This window comes from Haematobia irritans, chromosome 4, assembly GCF_050003625.1.
Source record: "Haematobia irritans isolate KBUSLIRL chromosome 4, ASM5000362v1, whole genome shotgun sequence".
Taxonomy (NCBI): Eukaryota; Metazoa; Arthropoda; class Insecta; order Diptera; family Muscidae; genus Haematobia; species Haematobia irritans.
The window spans coordinates 175,116,739-175,135,369 of record NC_134400.1 but is presented as its reverse complement, the minus strand read 5'-3'; the positions used below and the strand labels follow the sequence as shown (position 1 = coordinate 175,135,369).

At 32.1% G+C, this 18,631-nt stretch overlaps 1 protein-coding gene across 3 annotated transcripts in view; it reads right to left on the bottom strand.

The window, feature by feature from the left end:
• LOC142237241 (neurobeachin-like protein 1) overlaps positions 1-18,631 on the bottom strand; it is a 272,260-nt gene that overhangs the window by 25,875 nt on the left and 227,754 nt on the right. For 2 of the 3 annotated variants that reach the window (XM_075308615.1, XM_075308616.1), the window contains 11 exons: positions 11,002-11,145; positions 10,522-10,909; positions 7,215-7,383; positions 6,891-7,015; positions 6,505-6,812; positions 6,275-6,436; positions 6,088-6,206; positions 3,033-3,384; positions 2,775-2,947; positions 2,417-2,709; positions 2,235-2,349 (listed from right to left, as the gene is read on the bottom strand). In XM_075308615.1, coding sequence (XP_075164730.1) covers positions 2,235-2,349; positions 2,417-2,709; positions 2,775-2,947; positions 3,033-3,384; positions 6,088-6,206; positions 6,275-6,436; positions 6,505-6,812; positions 6,891-7,015; positions 7,215-7,383; positions 10,522-10,909; positions 11,002-11,145 — 2,348 coding nt within the window. Of the gene's footprint in view, positions 1-1,357; positions 1,842-2,234; positions 2,350-2,416; positions 2,710-2,774; positions 2,948-3,032; positions 3,385-6,087; positions 6,207-6,274; positions 6,437-6,504; positions 6,813-6,890; positions 7,016-7,214; positions 7,384-10,521; positions 10,910-11,001; positions 11,146-18,631 lie in introns of those variants that run through there. The other variant, XM_075308617.1, reaches the window with a different exon arrangement.

Sequence of the window (18,631 nt, the reverse complement as noted above, 5' to 3'; positions counted from 1 at the left end):
TTCATACGAGATTATTTAATATAGGTCAACTTAATGTCATGCTATATTTTATGAACTATAAAAATCTCTCAACATAATATAGTATAGTTTTAGGATGAATTATTAAAAGAGAAACTTCATGTCATGCTATATTTAATTAACATTTAAATAACCATCTTGAATATAATATGGTATATTTTTAGGATGAATTAAAATAAAATTCAAACCCTCATTCCATGGTATGGTAGGTCGAATTATAATAAAAAACGCTGATGCTAAAAATTATCGATTTATTTGTATAATTTTATTTATCGAATTATTTGTATAAATATTCATGATATTCAGTCCAAATCTATCGATTTTTCGATTAATCGACTTTGTGTCCAAAAGTCGAAGACTTTTGATATTTTCGACTCAAAACGACTTTCAAAAAAGTCGAATACTTGAAAGTGAACTGTAATGTAAATCTTTTATTTGAAAAATGTTCCTATGCTTTTGTAGAGCACATTTTCATTTAATGCATACCGGTTTGGGTTCTCTGGTGCACATTATGTTTATTTTCTTAGTAGGGTTTCTTTGACAAATTTTTTGGGTTTCCACTAGAACCATCGTCTTTTGATGCTCATGTCATCCTTTTTGAGGATTGATTATCTGTCGACAGTAAACCATCAAAGCCATCAAACAATGCTTACATTTCAACGGCATTTTCTCGCCATAATAGGGGTTGAAATAAGAATGTGAAAGTCGACTTTTTCCACTTTCGCCTTTTTGAGGAACTGTCTCTTTTCAATGCAAAGTCGACTCTCCGATATTTTGTTAACTGGACTCAATTTTCCACCAATGTCCAATGTCGACATTGAAGATTAGGTATAGTGGCAGTACATTAATTCAGGCTGATGTTTTTAGTATTTAGTCCATTGTGAGATCATAGTGGTGAACTGCTTTCTTTGAAGTTTACAATTTGTAAAATTTTACTTTGTTGGACAAAAAGTCTATTCCTCACAGAAAAAATACGTCCAAAATATTTTCAATTAAAAAGTTAATTGAAGCTGAAAACTTTTCCAATTAAAAAGTTAACTGATACAATTAGCTTTTTAATCAAACTAGAAACATTAAGACAATTGAATCAATAATTGAAACTTTTTAAATTTTTAATTAAAAATTTAATTGGCACAATTAACTTTTTAATAAAACTTGGAAAACTAAGCAGTGCAAAAATTATTGACTTTTTTTATTTATACAATTAATTTTTAATCATACAATTAAATTTTAATTGATACTATCATTTTCGTGATTGAAGACATTTCAATTAAAACATTAATTGGATCAATTAATTTCGTGATTGAATCAGACAATTTTTTGTTGTGTGCTCGAATAATCGAATTCTTTTGGTCGTCCAAAGCGATTGACGTCTTTGTACTTCGACCATCTATGATGATATATTTTCTGGCGGCAGTACTAGAAAACTTGCCATTAAACCATGTTAGGTTAGGTGGCAGCCCGATGTATCAGGCTCACATAGACTATTCAGTCCATTGTAATACCACATTGGTGAACTTCTCTCTTATCACTGAGTGCTGCCCGATTCCATGTTAAGCTCAATGACAGGGGACATCCTTTTTATAGCCGAGTCCGAACGGCGTTCCACATTGCAGTGAAACCACTTTGAAACCCTCAGAAATGTCACCAGCATTACTGAGGTGGGATAATCCACCGCTGAAAAACTTTTTGGTGTTCGGTCGAAGCAGAATCGAATCCACGACCTTGTGTATGCAAGGCGGGCATTCTAACCATTGCACTACGGTGGCTCCCCATTAGACCATGCTTGTGTTTGAACGGTATTCTCGTTCCAAAATTAGGGACTGTAATGAGAATCGCAACGTCAAATTTTCGTCATTATCGAAACTTGTAAAAGTCGATTTTTTGACTATTTCAGACAACTTTTGACTTTTGCATCTATTGAAAGGCCGACTTCCGATGTCTAGATTTTCGAAATTTTTATAACTTTTCAGAATAAAAAAAAATCTATATAACGTTCCATTTTTAATGCAAATTTTAAAGTCCATTAGTGGAATCTGACGAACACAAAAAAACCGACTTTACGAATTTTGCATCTCTACTCTAAACAGCAAATCAATATCAACACGCGAAGACTGTTAAATTTATTCACGCGACTCTTGAATGTTAAGGCCAAGGATTTATTGATAAAATATATGGCCGGGAACGGAATGGATATTCGGATAACTTTCACTTACCATGATACGATATGGTCACATATGAAATTTGTACACAAAATTCAGTACAGCCATTAGGTTTGAGCGTACGAACAAATTGACCATCTTGTATGGTATACACGTTGACAGTACCATCCTGAAATTAATGCAAAATGAAAAATTAATTAAACAACACAGGTACGATTTATGAGTTGAGTAATTACCAATGATCCTGAAACCACTACATCCAATTCTGTGTATATGGCCACACTTGATATCGAATCGTCATGACCATACAGTGTAGTCAATGGTTTAGGTGAAAAACTATTTTGCGTATTAAGCTGCATAACCGATTGTAGATTGGCTTGACTCGTCAGAGCATGTACAGGTATATTGGAAGTGGCCGAACCAGATCCGGAATGTGAACTCTGAATACTCCATATAATGCAGGTGCAATCTCGTGAGCCTGTCACCAGATAAGAACCACAATTATCCAAAGCTAAACAGGTGATGATGTCTACAACGAAATACAGAGATCATATGAAAGGATGTTGCATAAATTCAAGTTTCTGGAGTCCCTACCTAAATGCCTAGTGACCGAAGCCACCGTTTTGCCCTTGTTGACATTATAAACTCTTAAAGAGTTGTCCCATATACCTCCGGCATACAGGAGTTTACCATCTGTACTAACGGCAAACATTTGAGAATGAGACATTTGCGAGGGATGTAGGGGACCAAAGATCCTTTTTCGATTTCTGGAAACGGAAAGAAATGAGAGAAAGGTTTGAGACACAAAAATTACAAAGGTTTTTAGTTTTATCTCCTGTTACATGAACTTACTTAAGATTTGCCGTTGTTGCATCGATTTCCAATAGGAAACCCCGATCCTTATCATAAGGCATCCAAGAATTGCATCCTAATATACATGATTTCGATATGCTTATCAATGAGTCCGGACTTAATTGCAGAAATGAACGTGGTGGTGATCGCGGTGGACTTAAATAAACAATTGGATCCTTGGGTGTGGAAATTTCACAATAATATTGCACAACCTTATCAAGAAATTGTGTTAAATCTGGTCGTTTAAGTTCAGCTCTTAGAAGTTTAAGCGTAGTTTCTTCCTGAGATAATCGTCGGGGATGCGGTTCTCGCATAAGTTGTGAAGGCACTTGACCGAAATTGTTAATCATGCCTATAATTGGAAATAGATTACAAACAAATCATTAAAAAAAACATTAAAAACTGTCCAAAAAGTATACAGATAAGTTTAAATGGAAATCTTCTGTGTGTAAGAAATTTCTCTGGGAAAATCTCAACATTGAGATTTTCAACACGAAATTGTTAAATGAAAAAAGTAAACCTGAGTAGCAAAATTAAAGCGTGCTTGATTTTTAGACAAAATGAGTAAATTAGTTAAGAAGAAAAAATCCAAAAATTATGCTTAGGGACTGCATAGAATGAAAAAAAAAAAAAAAAAAAACAAGTATATACGGCCGTAAGTTCGGCCAGGCCGAATCTTATGTACCCTCCACCATGGATTGCGTAGAAACTTCTACGAAAGACTGTCATACACAATCTAATTACTTGGGTTGTGGTATCTTAAAACTTCTTAACATCGTTTTCTAAATTGTGAGTTAGTCCATACGTGCTAGAGAGCCAGAATTGAAATATGGGGGCTATATACAATTATGAACTTGATATGGACCAATTTTTGTGTGATTGGGGGGGGATCGCTTTATCTGAGGGCTATACACAACTATAGACCGATATGGACCTAGTTAGGCATGGATGCTAACGGCCACATACTAGCACAATGTACCAAACTTCAACTGACTCGGATGAAATTTGCTCCTCCAAAAGGCTCGAAAACCAAATCTCGTGATCGGTTTATATGGGGGCTATATATGATTATGGACTGATATGAACCACTTTTGGCATGGTTGTTAAATATCATATACTACCACCACGTACTAAATTTCAACCAGATCGGATGAATTTTGCTTCTCCAAAAGGCACCAGAGGTCAAATCTGGGGATCGGTTTATATGGGGGCTATATATAATTATGGACTGATATGAACCAATTCCTGTATGGTTGTTGGATACCATATACTAACATCACGTACCAAATTTCAACAGAATCGGATAAATCTTGCTCTTCCAAGGGGCTCCGGAGGTCAAATCTGGGGATCGGTTTATATGGGGCCTATATATAATTATTGACCGATTTCGATTTGCATGGGTGTTTGAGGCCATATATTAACACCACGTACCCAATTTCAACAGAATCAGATGAATTTTGGTCTTCCAAGAGGCTCCGGAGGTCAAATCTGGTGATCGGTTTATATGGGGGCTATATGTAATTATGGACCGATGTGGACCAATTTTTGCATGGTTGTTAGAGACCATATACTAACATCACGTACCAAATTCGGATGAAATTTGCATCTCTTAGCGGCCTCGCAAGCCAAATCGGGGGATCGGTTTATATGGGGGCTATATATAATTATGGACCGATGTGGACCAATATTTGCATGGTTGTTAGAGGCCATATACTAACACCATGTACCAAATATCTGCCGGATCGGATGAAATTTGCTTCTCTTAGAGGCCTCGCAAGCCAAATCGGGGGATCGGTTTATATGGGGGCTATATATAATTATGGACCGATGTGGACCAATTTTTGCATGGTTGCTAGAGACCATATACTGACACCATGTACCAAATTTCAGCCGGATCGGATGAAATTTGCTTCTCTTAGAGGCCTCGCAAGCCAAATCGGGGGATCGGTTTATATGGGGGCTATATATACACACAAAAAATTTTTTTTTTCTGATTCAATCACGAAATTAATTGATCCAATTAAGTTTTTAATTGAAATGTCTTCAATCACAGAAATGATACTATCAATTAATAAATTAATTGACGGTCAATTAAAAAATTAATTGATACTATTAATTTTTGTGATTGCTTTTTGTTTCAATTAAAATATTTGTTGAATCAATTAAATTTTTAATTGAATATTTTATAAAACTCAATTAAAATTTTAATTGGACAAATTTTCGTGAAATTTTTTTCTGTGTAATTATGGACCGATGTGGACCAATTTTTGCATGGTTGTTAGAGACCATATACTAACACCATGTACCAAATTTCAGCCGGATCGGATGAAATTTGCTTCTCTTAGAGCAATCTCAAGCCAAATTTGGGGGTCCGTTTATATGGGGGCTATACGTAAAAGTGGACCGATATGGCCCATTTGCAATACCATCCGACCTACATCAATAACACCTACTTCTACCAAGTTTCAAGTCGATAGCTTGTTTCGTTCGGAAGTTAGCGTGATTTCAACAGACGGACGGACGGACGGGCATGCTCAGATCGACTCAGAATTTCACCTCGACCCAGAATATATACTTTATGGGGTCTTAGAGCAATATTTCGATGTGTTACAAACGGAATGACAAAGTTAATATACCCCCATCCTATGGTGGAGGGTATAAAAAGGAAAAAACTAACAAACGCAAAACCAAAGAATAAATCACCCCTATATATTTTTTTTGCGAAACTGGGATGGAACGAAAAATTCTTCACTAATTAGGCTTCGGATATTCTTCATTAAAAAACGAATGTTTTTCATTAAAAATAAAGAAGAACTTCTTTAAAAGAACGTACATCTTCGTACTTTCTGTGATTGTAAAATAATCGTTCTTTTTCTGTAGAGGATTATTTCGGTGAACTGTTGAAGAATGATAACTCACAAAACGTCATCATGGCATGAATATCAAATTTGTGTAAATTATAGTTTGGTCTTCGACCCATATTTACTTTCAACATCTTTTTCGAACTCTGTGAGAGTTGGTTCTACAATAATTCATTACGCATAACTATAGTTACCTTCAACGGCTTCTCTTTCAACGGGATTGCTTATTTTATCCAAATCGACAGCCCCTTCGTAAGAACAATAATAGAAAACATTCAATGCTTCTACAGCTTTGGGGCCTTTTTGTTTATAACTGAAAAATATATAATGATATAAAATTTCCAACTTGGATACCTAATTTGAGGGGAAACCAAGACTTACCCGAATATTAAATCAATCCAATGGTGAAGATTTTGACTTACATACTCTGATTCTAAGGCTCTGCGATGGATGGCTATGAATTCCTCAGGTGTTGTTGCCCAAGGTGGCAGTATAACATCATCAACCTTTTCTTTGGTGATTTGTAGATGACCCAAATCGAATCTAGCCATAATGAGAAATATTTTGAATTTCAAAACACATTGGAAAATTTGACAAAAATTATTGTTTACTTATTCATATTTTTCAAAAATTCAGGAAAATAGAAAAATTCCGGTATCAGTTCTTTAACATCATTTGGATTGTCCATTAAGAGTTTCCATGTTTGTGGTATGGAATGAAACTGACGATCGGCCACATCGAATCGACCACTTTGCAATTCAATATGTAGAGAGGTAAAAGGTTCCACACGTAATAGATAATGTAAAACGCCAGCTGAATTTGAATAATGAGTGCCATAATGAAATTTAGGTATAGCCCCCGATGGATCTTCAAATGAATCATATTTTGAACGGGTTTCAGCTTCATTTTTAGGATTAATCTAAATTTGCGAAGAAAATAAAGAAGACATTTAAAAAAGCTTAAAAATAAAATAAAAAACTGATATGTGTATACTTACCACACCTATGGGTTTGGATAAGTCTCTAAACGATTTAGGATCTGTTAGATCTAATATATCACTAGTGTAATCTGCTAAGATCCAAGGGAAGACTGGATACTGACTCAAATCGTTATACGAACGACCTGAAATATCAAGAAAATAAATTTTATTGTTATAACAAGGTTCGAAAATATTTTATAGTCGAAATTGAATTTAGACGACTCAAACTATTAGCGCCAGTTGTTTGACCAAATTTTAGACGCCTATAGAGTAGTCACATCTAAAATTAGCGGCAGCATGGTGCCATCAAAACGCCGATTTTATAATCTCCTCGAAACTTACCTGCTATTGTATTTAAATACATAAGATACTCAAAATTTGATATTTCACGATGTAACCATCGCTGTGTAAGTCCTGATGTTTTTAAAAGCTCTGCCGGTGATCTTCCGGAGCCGTATAAAATATTAGGTGGTTGTAGACTTAGAATTTTGGAGAATATTTTATTGCGAGTCTAAAAAAGGGAACAAATAAAACGAATATATAAATATAACGAATAAAAGGAACAAAAGTTATTTCTATAGAAATCAAATTCTGACACAATTTTCTATTGAAATAAAATTTTGGCAAAATTTTCTATTGAAATAAAATGTTGATAAAATTTTCTATAAAATTTTGACAAAATTTTCTATAGAAATAAAATTTTGACAAAATTTTCTATAGAAATAAAATTTTGACAAAATTTTTTATAGAAATAAAATTTTGACAAAAGTTTTTATAGATATAAAATTTTGACAAAATTTTCTATAGAAATAAAATTTTGACCAAAATTTTCTGTATAAATAAAATTTTGACAAAATTTTCGATAGAAAAAAAAATTTTACAAAATTTGCTATAGAAACAAAATTTTCTATAGAAATAAAATTTTGACAAAATTTTCTATATAGAAATAAAATTTTGACAACATTTTCTATAGAAATAAAATGTTGACAAAATTTTCTATATAGAAATAAAATTGTGACAAAATTTCTATAGAAATAAAATTTTGGCAAAAATTTCTATAGAAATAAAATTTTGACAAAATTTCTATAGAAATAAAATTTTGGCAAAATTTTCTATAGAAATAAAATTTGGAAAAATTTTCTATAGAAACAAAATTTTGACAAAATTTTCTATAAAAATAAAATTTTGACAAAATAAAAATAGAAATAAAATTTTGACAAATAAAATTTTGACAAAATTTTCTATAGAAATAAAGTTTTGACAAAATTTTCTATAGAAATAAAATTTTGACAAAATTTTCGATAGAAATAAAATTTTGACAAAATTTTCTATATAGAAATAAAATTTTGACAAAATTTTCGATAGAAATAAAATTTTGACAAATTTTTCTATAGGAATAAGATTTTGACAAAATTGTCCATGGAAATAAAATTTTGACAAAATTTTCTATAGAGAAATAAAATTTTGACAAAATTTTCAATAGAAATAAAATTTTGACAACATTTTCTATATAGAAATAACATTTTGACAACATTTTCTATATAGAAATAAAATTTTGACAAAATTTTCGATAGAAATAACATTTTGAGAAAATTTTCTATAGAAATAAAATTTTGACAAAATTTTCTATGGAAATACAATTTTGACAAAATTTTCTATAGAAATAAAATTCTGACAAAATTTTCTATAGAAATAAAATTTTGACAAAATTTTCTATAGAAATAAGATTTTGACAAAATTGTCTATGGAAATAACATTCTGACAAAATTTTCGATAGAAATAAAATTCTGACAAAATTTTCTATAGAAATCAAATTTTGACAAAATTTTCTATAGAAATAAGAATTTGATAAAATTGTCTATGGAAATAAAATTTTGACAAAATTTTCTATAGAAATAAAATTGTAACTAAATTTTCTACAGAAACAAAATTGTAATTTAATTTTCTATAGAAATAAAATTTTGACAAAATTTTCTATAGAAATAAAATTTTGACAAAATTGTCTATAGAAATAAAATTTTGACAAAATTTTCTATAGAAATAAAATTTTGACAAAATTTTCTGTAGAAATAAAAGTTTGACAAAATTTTTCTATGGAAATAAAATTTTGACAAAATTTTCTGTAGAAATAAAAGTTTGACAAAATTTTTCTATGGAAATAAAATTTTGACAAACTTTTCTATAGAGATAAATTGTAACTAAATTTTCTATGGAAATAAACTTTTGACAAAATTTTCTATAGAAAAAAATTTTGACAAAATTTTTTACAGAAATAAAATTTTGACAAAATTTGTATAGAGACAAAATTGTAACTAAAGTTTCTATAGAAGTAAAATTTTGACAAAATTTTCTATAGAAATAAAATTGTAACTAAATTTTCTATAAAATAAAAATTTTAACAAAATTTTCTATAAAATAAAATTTTGAAAAAAATTTTTATAGAAATAGAAATTTTGACAAAAAATTCTATAGAAATAGAAATTTTGATCAAATTTTCTTTAATTTCAATATTTTAATTTTCGTGACATTTTCGTAGGTCATAGTCCCATGGTGAGTAAGTTCTCCTTTTTTGTAGAAGTGGTAACTTTTCCATTTTGGCACAAGCTAAAATCGTTAAAACATTTAAAATTCTACACATTTACTATCCAAGGGATATTTATATAGATTTTTTTTTTTTGTAAATTTGGTAGATTTTTGGAAAAATGTTGGTAGATTATTTTGGCATGAGTGGCAACCGTGCATGGAAGCCACAATTTTCATAGAATTTGCGTGAGAAATAAAATCTTCACAAATTTTTCTATAGAAATTAAATTTTGATAAAAATTTCTATAGAAATAAATTTTGATAAGATATACGGTAGAAATAAAATTTTGATAAAAATTTCTTTAGAAGTAAAATTTTGAAAAAATTTTCTATAGAAAAAAAAATTTAGACAAAATTTTCTATAGAAATAAAATGTTGAAAAAAAAAAATTCTATGGAAATAAAATCATGGCTTGATATAGCTCCCATATACCGATCTCGCGATTTGAATACTTGAAGGTATGCACATTCATGAAATTGGAAATCTAAAGGTATTTTAGGTCAATACTGAGCTGTGCTAAATTTGGCATATATATTGATTCATGTTTTGATATAGCTTCCAGATAGATAGATTTCCCGATTTGACTTCTTGAAGGCATGGGGACGCCACAGTTTTCGTCCAATTTGCTTGAAATTTGAAATCGACAAGTATTTTGATTCGTCTGAAGCTGTACTGAATTTTATATATCGGTCCATGTTTTGCAGTAGCCCCCACATCCGATTTGACTTTTTCAGGGCACGGAAGCCGCAATTTTCATTTCGATTTGCTTGAAATTTGAAATCTGGAAGTATTATAGGCTCTTACGGAGTTGTGCCAAATTTGCTATATATGGGACCTGGGTTTGATATAGCCACCATATCTACTGATTAAAATAATCCATTTCTAGCAATAACCATCCGCTGTTTAAATCTACAGAATTTAGATCTGAAATCATATGTAAGGGGATGTATTCATTCTATTTTCTTGAACGATCGGACAGAAATTTAAGACTCCCTTTAAAAAAAAAACAAACAATTTTCCTTCAAATCTAAAATCTTATGTTACAAATTCCAAATTGCAATCTTACCTTTGTTGTGAAATTCAAAAAATAACTCGTTTGATCAACCAAAAAAATTTCCAAAGCACTTCGTCTCAAATTGTATTTCCTCAAGTGTACTTCACGTATTTTATTTATGGAAAATCGAAAATCATGCTTAGAGCCATCTTCGGCCGGTGGACTTAAATCGATAAAGGTAAACCAACTCTGATTCACTTCAATGCGTCCCTTCACTTTGGTCATCAGGGTAATCAATTCACATTCCTGCGATATAATCAATTTCTCCAAAGTATTGTCCTGCAGTGGTTGTTGTTCAATGGTTAGGAGTAAATCTTCTTCAAGCTGTGAATTCTCATCGTTCGATAGGAAATCACGAACCACCACATTCTTTATGGTCGAATCAAATTCGGGTATTTCTCTGCAATGAGAAAAGTAACATGTTGGCATTGTATTTGAAGTTTTTTTTGTTTTGTTTTTCCTCAAAATATATTTGTAGGATATTTAACTCACTTGGCATCATAATGATTGGTGGCATTATCACGTAGCTTAGAAGCATTTTCATGTTTATTGGGGTATAATTGGGGTTCCAGTTTTAATCTCATACGAGCCACATTCTCATGATTGGATAAAGTCCAATATTCCTCCATGGCATCTCTGTAAATAGGCAAACAAAACAAAAATGAATTATTTAACTTTATGTATTAAAATAATTAATTTAATAATAATACAAAGCTCAAGCACTGAAAAAAATATTTACTTGATATTAAAGATGACGCAACCTAAAATTTAGGATGCCCAATTCACACAATATTAAAGACAATTTTTTTTTAAGTAAAGAAATTTTAATTAAAGTAAAGCTTATAATGTTTGCACAGAAAAAACTTTACAGACAAATTTTCCATTTAAAGTTAAGTGAGTTTTAAAAAATATTCAATTAAAAATTTAATTGATCCAAAAAAAGTTTTTAATTACAACAAAAATCAATCACAAAAGCTAATAGTATCAATTAATTTTTTAATTGATTGAAGACATTTCAATTAAAAATTATTTGGATCAATTAATTTCGTGATTGCTTTAAATTTTGGAAATTTTCGTCCCTCATTTAAAGTAGTATGTCTTTGAACTAAGGCAACTTTCCCTTAAAGTAAAGAAATACATTTTTGTTTTAAAGAAAACGTCCTTAAATTAACTGAAAAATAGAATCTTAAGATTTATGATAAAAACGCTTCAAATATAGGCTAAGACTTATTTTAAGGATCTAGCATTTTTGGTTTAAATTTTGTTTTTGGAATTAAGAAAACAGTTTTTACTTTGAGGCATCCGTTATAATTTGGATTTTAAACTGGCATTCGTTTGTACGTGGATAGCTTTATTAAATGAGATCTGCATCCTAATATTAATTTTATTGATCCTACATTTAAAGCCAGATAGGTCGCTAAAAATTGTCTTTATTTTAAAGAAGCCGCATCTTTGGCTCGGAATCAATACCAAAACAAGTATATACGGCCGTAAGTTCGGCCAGGTCGAAGCTTATGTACCCTCCACCATGGATTGCGTAGAAACTTCCCAACAACGTAATATATACCACATAGTCCATACGTGGTATATATTGAACTACACTAAAGGGCCGATTAAATACGTATATAATTATGTTTAAAGTTCCTATAGAAATAAAATTTTGACAACATTTTCTATAGAAGTAAAATTTTGAAAAAATTTTCTATAGAAATAAAATTTGGAAAAAATTTTCTATAGAAATACAATTTTGACAAAATTATCTATAGAAATAAAATTTTGTCAAAATTTTCTATAGAAATAAAATTTTGACAAAATTTTCTATAGAATTAAAATTTTGACAATGTTTTCTATAAAAATAAAATTTTGGTAGATTATTTTTGGCTCGAGTGGCAATCATGAATATGAACCGATATGGATCAATTTTTGTGTGTTTGGGGATCGGCTATATAAAACTATAGACCGATATGGACCAATTTTGGTATGGATATTAGCGGCCTTATACTAACACCACGTTGCAAATTTCAACCGGATCGGATGAATTTTGCTCCTCCAAGAGGCTCCGGAAATCAAATCTGGGGAACGGTTTATATGGGGGCTATATATAATTATGGACCGATATGGACCAATTCTTGCGTGTTTGTTAGAGACCACATTCTAACACCATGTTCCAAATTTCAACCGGATCAGATGAATTTTGCTCCTCCAAGAGGCTCCGGAGGTCAAATCTGGGAATCGATTTATATGGGGGCTATATATAATTATGGACCGAAGTGGGCCAATTTTTGCATGGTCATTAGAGAACATATACCAACACCATGTACCAAATTTCAGCCGGATCGGATGAAATTTGCTTTTCTGAGAGGCTCCGCAAGCCAAATCGGGGGATCGGTTTATATGGGGGCTATATATAATTATGGACCGAAGTGGATCAATTTTTGCATGGTTGTTAGAAACCATATACTAACACCAGGTACCAAATTTCAGCCGGATCGAATGAAATTTGGTTCTCTTAGAGGCTCCGCAAGCCAAATCGGGGAATCGGTTTAAATGGGGGCTATATGTAATTATGGACCGATATGGGCCAATTTTTGCATGGTTGTTAGAGACCATATACTAACACCATGTACCAAATTTCAGCCGGATCGGATGAAATTTGATTCTCTTAGAGCAATCGCAAGCCATATTTGGGGGTCCGTTTATATGGGGGTGTCTAAACTTGCCAGTTTAGACTTATACCATTCAGTTTAAAGTTAAATTTTACGATACTGTTTTGAATAATTACCAATGTCGTGAATCACTAGGCTTAAGTATCTATTGTGAATTATCAATATTTAAGAAAATATTTTCTTGGCAAGTACTCTAAGATGAATTCAAACACTTGCATCATATCTCTGGAACGGTGAGCATAACACACTCTGAAATAAAGCAACTGAAACTCAACCAACTCTTTCCCTTTTCTTATTTCTTGTTCATAATATCTCTTGTGAGAGATATTTTGTACTGCACAGTGTTCCACCACTGAATTTCTCCTCTTTGTTGAAGATCCCTCGCACCAACGGAGTAAACACCAGTCCCCAATATACAGTCCATTATTTGTTCGGACATCGGCACAAAGTACCCGTCTCTGGCATATCAAAGCTTTCGTCCCGATTCCCCGTCTTGCATACTCCAACAGGGGGCTATACGTAAAAGTGGACCGATATGAACCAATTTTTGCATCGTTGTTAGAAACCATATACTAACACCATGTACCAAATTTCAGCCGGATCGGATGAAATTTGGTTCTCTTAGAGGCTCCGCAAGCCAAATCGGGGGATCGGTTTATATGGGGGCTATATGTAGGTTAGGTTAGGTTAGGTTAGGTTAGGTTAGGTTAGGTTAGGTTAGGTTAGGTTAGGTTAGGTTAGGTTAGGTTATGTGGCAGCCCGATGTATCAGGCTCACTTAGACTATTCAGTCCATTGTGATACCACAGTGGTGAACTTCTCTCTTATCACTGAGTGCTGCCCGATTCCATGTTAAGCTCAATGACAAGGGACCTCCTTTTTATAGCCGAGTCCGAACGGCGTTCCACATTCCAGTGAAACCACTTAGAGAAGCTTTGAAACCCTCAGAAATGTCACCAGCATTACTGAGGTGGGATAATCCACCGCTGAAAAACTTTTTGGTGTTCGGTCGTAGCAGGAATCGAACCCACGACCTTGTGTATGCAAGGCGGGCATGCTAACCATTGCACCACGGTGGCTCCCTATATGTAATTATGGACCGATATGGACCAATTTTTGCATGGTTGTTAGAGACCATATACAAACAATATGTACCAAATTTCACCCGGATCGGATGAAATTTGCTTCTCTTAGAGCAATCGCAAGCCAAATTTGCGGGTACGTTTATATGCACTGAAAAAAAAAAAACATGCTCGGTTCCAACGATTTTGTCTTTGCTTTAAAAATTTTGGTATTGATTCCGAGCCAAAGAAGCGGAGAATACAAGTCAGGATACTTTTAAGACACAATTCTCCTTTAAATTTGGGTTTTGTGTACTTGCTTCTAGGAAGCAAATTTTTATTTTTCGCTTTTGCAGCTTTTTTTCTCCATATGCTATCAAAGTCCTTTAAAAACGAGTTAACGACAACTTTATTTTCTAAATTAAGACTAGACTTACTGTAGAAATATGATTTGTTTCAAGTAAAAAACGTCTTTAGAATAAAGTGTTGAAAATCATGTCCTATATTTGAACGATTTTTTTCTTTATTGGCAAGATGCAAAAAGACAACAAATTTAAAGACAATTTCATTAAATTTGAAGGATTTTTCTGAATTATTAAAGTCAAGTTGACCTTAGCCCAAACATTTTTTCTTTCATGTTATGATACCCATTTGTTAGTGAAATCTCTTAATTATAAGGACAATACGACTTCTTTGAAAAGTTAATCGACTTTAGGACAAGGAAAAAAACTTTATATTAGAGAAATGCGTCTTCTATGCTAAGCAAAATTTGCATTCGTATTTTAAAGACATGAAATCTTTGACCTCACGACAATATTTTTTTCAGCGTATACTCCAGAGACAAAAGAACAATCCAAACAATGGACTGAAGCTGGAGGAAGTGCCCCAAAGAAGGCAAAAACAATCGGTTGGTAAGGTTATGCCAACGGTTTTTTGGGACTTCAAAGGTATTTTATTGAATGACTATCTGCAAAAGGGTAAAACAATAAATTCAGAGTACTATTGCAACCTTTTGGATCAATTAAATGTACAAATTCGAGAAAAACGTCCTGGCGTACAATACAAAAACATAATTTTTCAACAAGACAACGCACCAGCGCCAAGAGTGTTTTAACAATGGCTAAAATCAACGAATTAAAGTACGAATTGTTTGACCACCCACCTTATTCTCCTGATTTAGCTCCTAAACAAATTCCTTGCTGGCAAGCGTTTTACCTCAAATGAAGATGCGATTACTCGTACAGTTGTAAACCACTATTTTGAAGGATTGCTAGAAAAGCGTTGGACTAAGTGTATTGAAGTTTCAGGAGATTATATTGAAAAATAAAAATATTTTTGAAAAACTAACTATTCTCTTTCATTGATAGGCTAAGAAGTTTACGAACCGCCCTCGTATATATAAACTTTTTTAACAATCAACAAAAAATACGTATTTTTCAGACCATTTTGCCGCTCTAGTAATGTAAAGATACCTAGTTTTAAGTGGAAACACTAACTATAACGACAAAACGACTTCATTGTAAAGTTTATTGACTTTTGGATAAGCAAAATTCTCATTCGTATTTTAAGGACATGCAATCTTTGACCTCACGACAATATCTGTTGCAGTGTACTAATCCAGGAAGAATGCTATTCGAAATTTAAAACAACCACTTTGTTAAAATTACTGTTTTTTACTTTTTTTTTTTACTTTAAAATAATTTCACGTCATAACTGCGTTCACCATAGTTTCAGTGTCACAATGAATTTCGATTGACAGTGAGTGAGCTAAATATTTGATGGGACACGCAAAACAAATTAAAGTCGAATTTTTTAAGGAAAATGTAGAAATCGTTAAACAAAAACCGAATACGCAAATAACCAATCATCAATATCTCAGGGAATAGTCACCTAACTGCCAACAAATATCGATGAGTAGTAAATGTGATTTTGTTATTTGTTTTTTTTTTTCGGTAAGTGTTAAATACTATCAGTATTGAATGATAATTATTGGCAGGCGTCAATTCACTTTCATTGGACAAAGCAAAGGTAAATATTGCAGAAATAGTTTTTTTTTCTCTTCAAATTTTATTGAAAGACGAAACAAGGCCTTGTCGTTAAAAAACAAACACACACACACAGAAAAACAAAGTGGCATTGCATTTGGGTAAGCGCGCACATGCGCATAGTGTTTATGGTGAAGTTTTAGCCTTTACTACTGCTAATATGGCCATATACAGCAGCAGTTTTACCCGATTTACGTGCCAAGAATTTTCTTATGTCCAAAATTTAAAAAATTTAAATTTTGGGTAATTGTATTAGAGATGTGCACATGAGTACTATTACACGATGGCTCACTATTGAAAATTTCTACTCACGCTAAGTCACTCTTGGAATTAAAGAACAATTTAAAAATTAAACAACACTAGCGAAATAGACCACACACTCAAAAAAAAAGTTTACTTGGATCCAAAGATTTTGACATTCCATTAAGGGTTCTTTAAAATAAGGAAATTTTTTTGCGACCTATCTGGCTTTAAATCTAGGATCTATAAAATTCAAATTAGGATGCAGATCTCATTTATCGAATTTTCATTCTATTTTACCGGTATATTAATAAAGCTATTCACGTACAAACAAATGTCAGTTTAAAAATCCAAATTATGACGTATACTTCGAAGTAAAAAAAATTTTCTTAATTCCAAAAAAAAACTTTAACCAAAGATGCTAAATCCTCAAAATAAGCCTATAGCCTAAATTTGAAGCGTTTTTATCTTAAATCTAAAGATTCAATATTTCAGTTAATTTCTTTTAATCAAAAATGTGTTTCTTTACTTCAAGGAAAATTTGCCTAAGTTTAAAGACATTAAACTTTAACGAAGGGACGCAAATTTTCAAAATGTGTGTCCTAAATTTAATGAAAAAAATTTTTTGCAGCAATGTTTATAAACTTTCTTTTAATTAAAATTTCATTATTTTAAAGAAATTTGTTTTTAATAGTGTGTAAATTACGCATTCTAAAATTGGGGCTGCGTAATCTTTAATATCACGTAAATATTTTTTTCAGTGCACTTAAGCTATTATGAATGAAAATACTCAAGGAAAGTTTACTTGTATTCAAAGATTTTGATCGTGCCAGGATTTTTTTCATTTTAAATTTTGAGTCATTTTTTATACGACCTTTACAAATGAGCACTATCTAAATTTTCTTCAAATGCGGAATATTATAAAGATTTTTCTCGGGTGTAGAGGACCCTTTTTAATTATTTTTTAAGTTCAAATCGTAATCGTAATCAATTAATTAATTGATACAATTAACTTTTTAAACAAATTTAATCAAAATTGCCCCAATTAACATTTTAATTAAAGAAAAAACAATACATCAATTTAAAAATTTAATTTGAATTTAAACGAATTTGTTTGAGATTAATTAATTTCTATATACATACTCAACATTGGTTGATTAAAATTGTAATTATAATCGGAAAATTCATAAGAATGTAGAAAATCCTATAAAATTACCAAGAAATTTATTCATAATTTCCAATTTTTTTGTGATTGGGAATCGGTTTACCTGGGTGATATATATAACTATAGACCGATATGAACCAAGAGGGTCCGGAGATCAAAACTGGGATCGGTTTATATGGGGGCTATATAAATGGACCGATATGGACTAATTTTTGCATGGTGGTTAAAGACTGTATATGTAGACCACGTACCTAATTTAAACCGGATCAGATGAAATTTGCTCCTCCAAGAGGTTCCGGAGGTCAAATCTGGGGATCAGCTTATATGGGGACTACATATAACTATGGACTGATATGGATACATTTTTGCATGTTTATTAGAGATCATATACTAACACCACGTATCAAATTTCAAACGAATCGGATGAATTTTGCTCCTCCAAAAGGCTCCGGAGGTCAAATCTGGGGATCCGTTTATATGGGGGCTATATATTATTACTGGCCGATATGGATCATTTTTTGCATGTTTATTAGAGATCATATACTAACACCACGTACCAAATTTCAACCGGATCCGATGAAATTTGCTTCTCTAAGAGGCTCCGCAAGCCAAATCTGGGGGTCCGTTTATAGGGGGCTATACGTAAAAGTGGGTCGATATGGCCCATCTGCAATGCCATCCGAACTACGGACGTGGCTGGATCGACTCATTTTACAGCTTCATAGTAAACATTTAATATAGTAGTATGTAATGTTGATGAACACCTTTTCGGAATCTTTCGAACATATCGGGAATATATGTTAAAAAAAAAAACAAACAAACAACTTTTCGGTGTTCGGTCGAAGCAAGGATTGAACCCAGGACCCATGGAATGCAAGGCGGACATATCAACCACTGCTCCACGTTGTCCAACTAAATGTATGTTGGTGCTAAATAAAATTTGTTT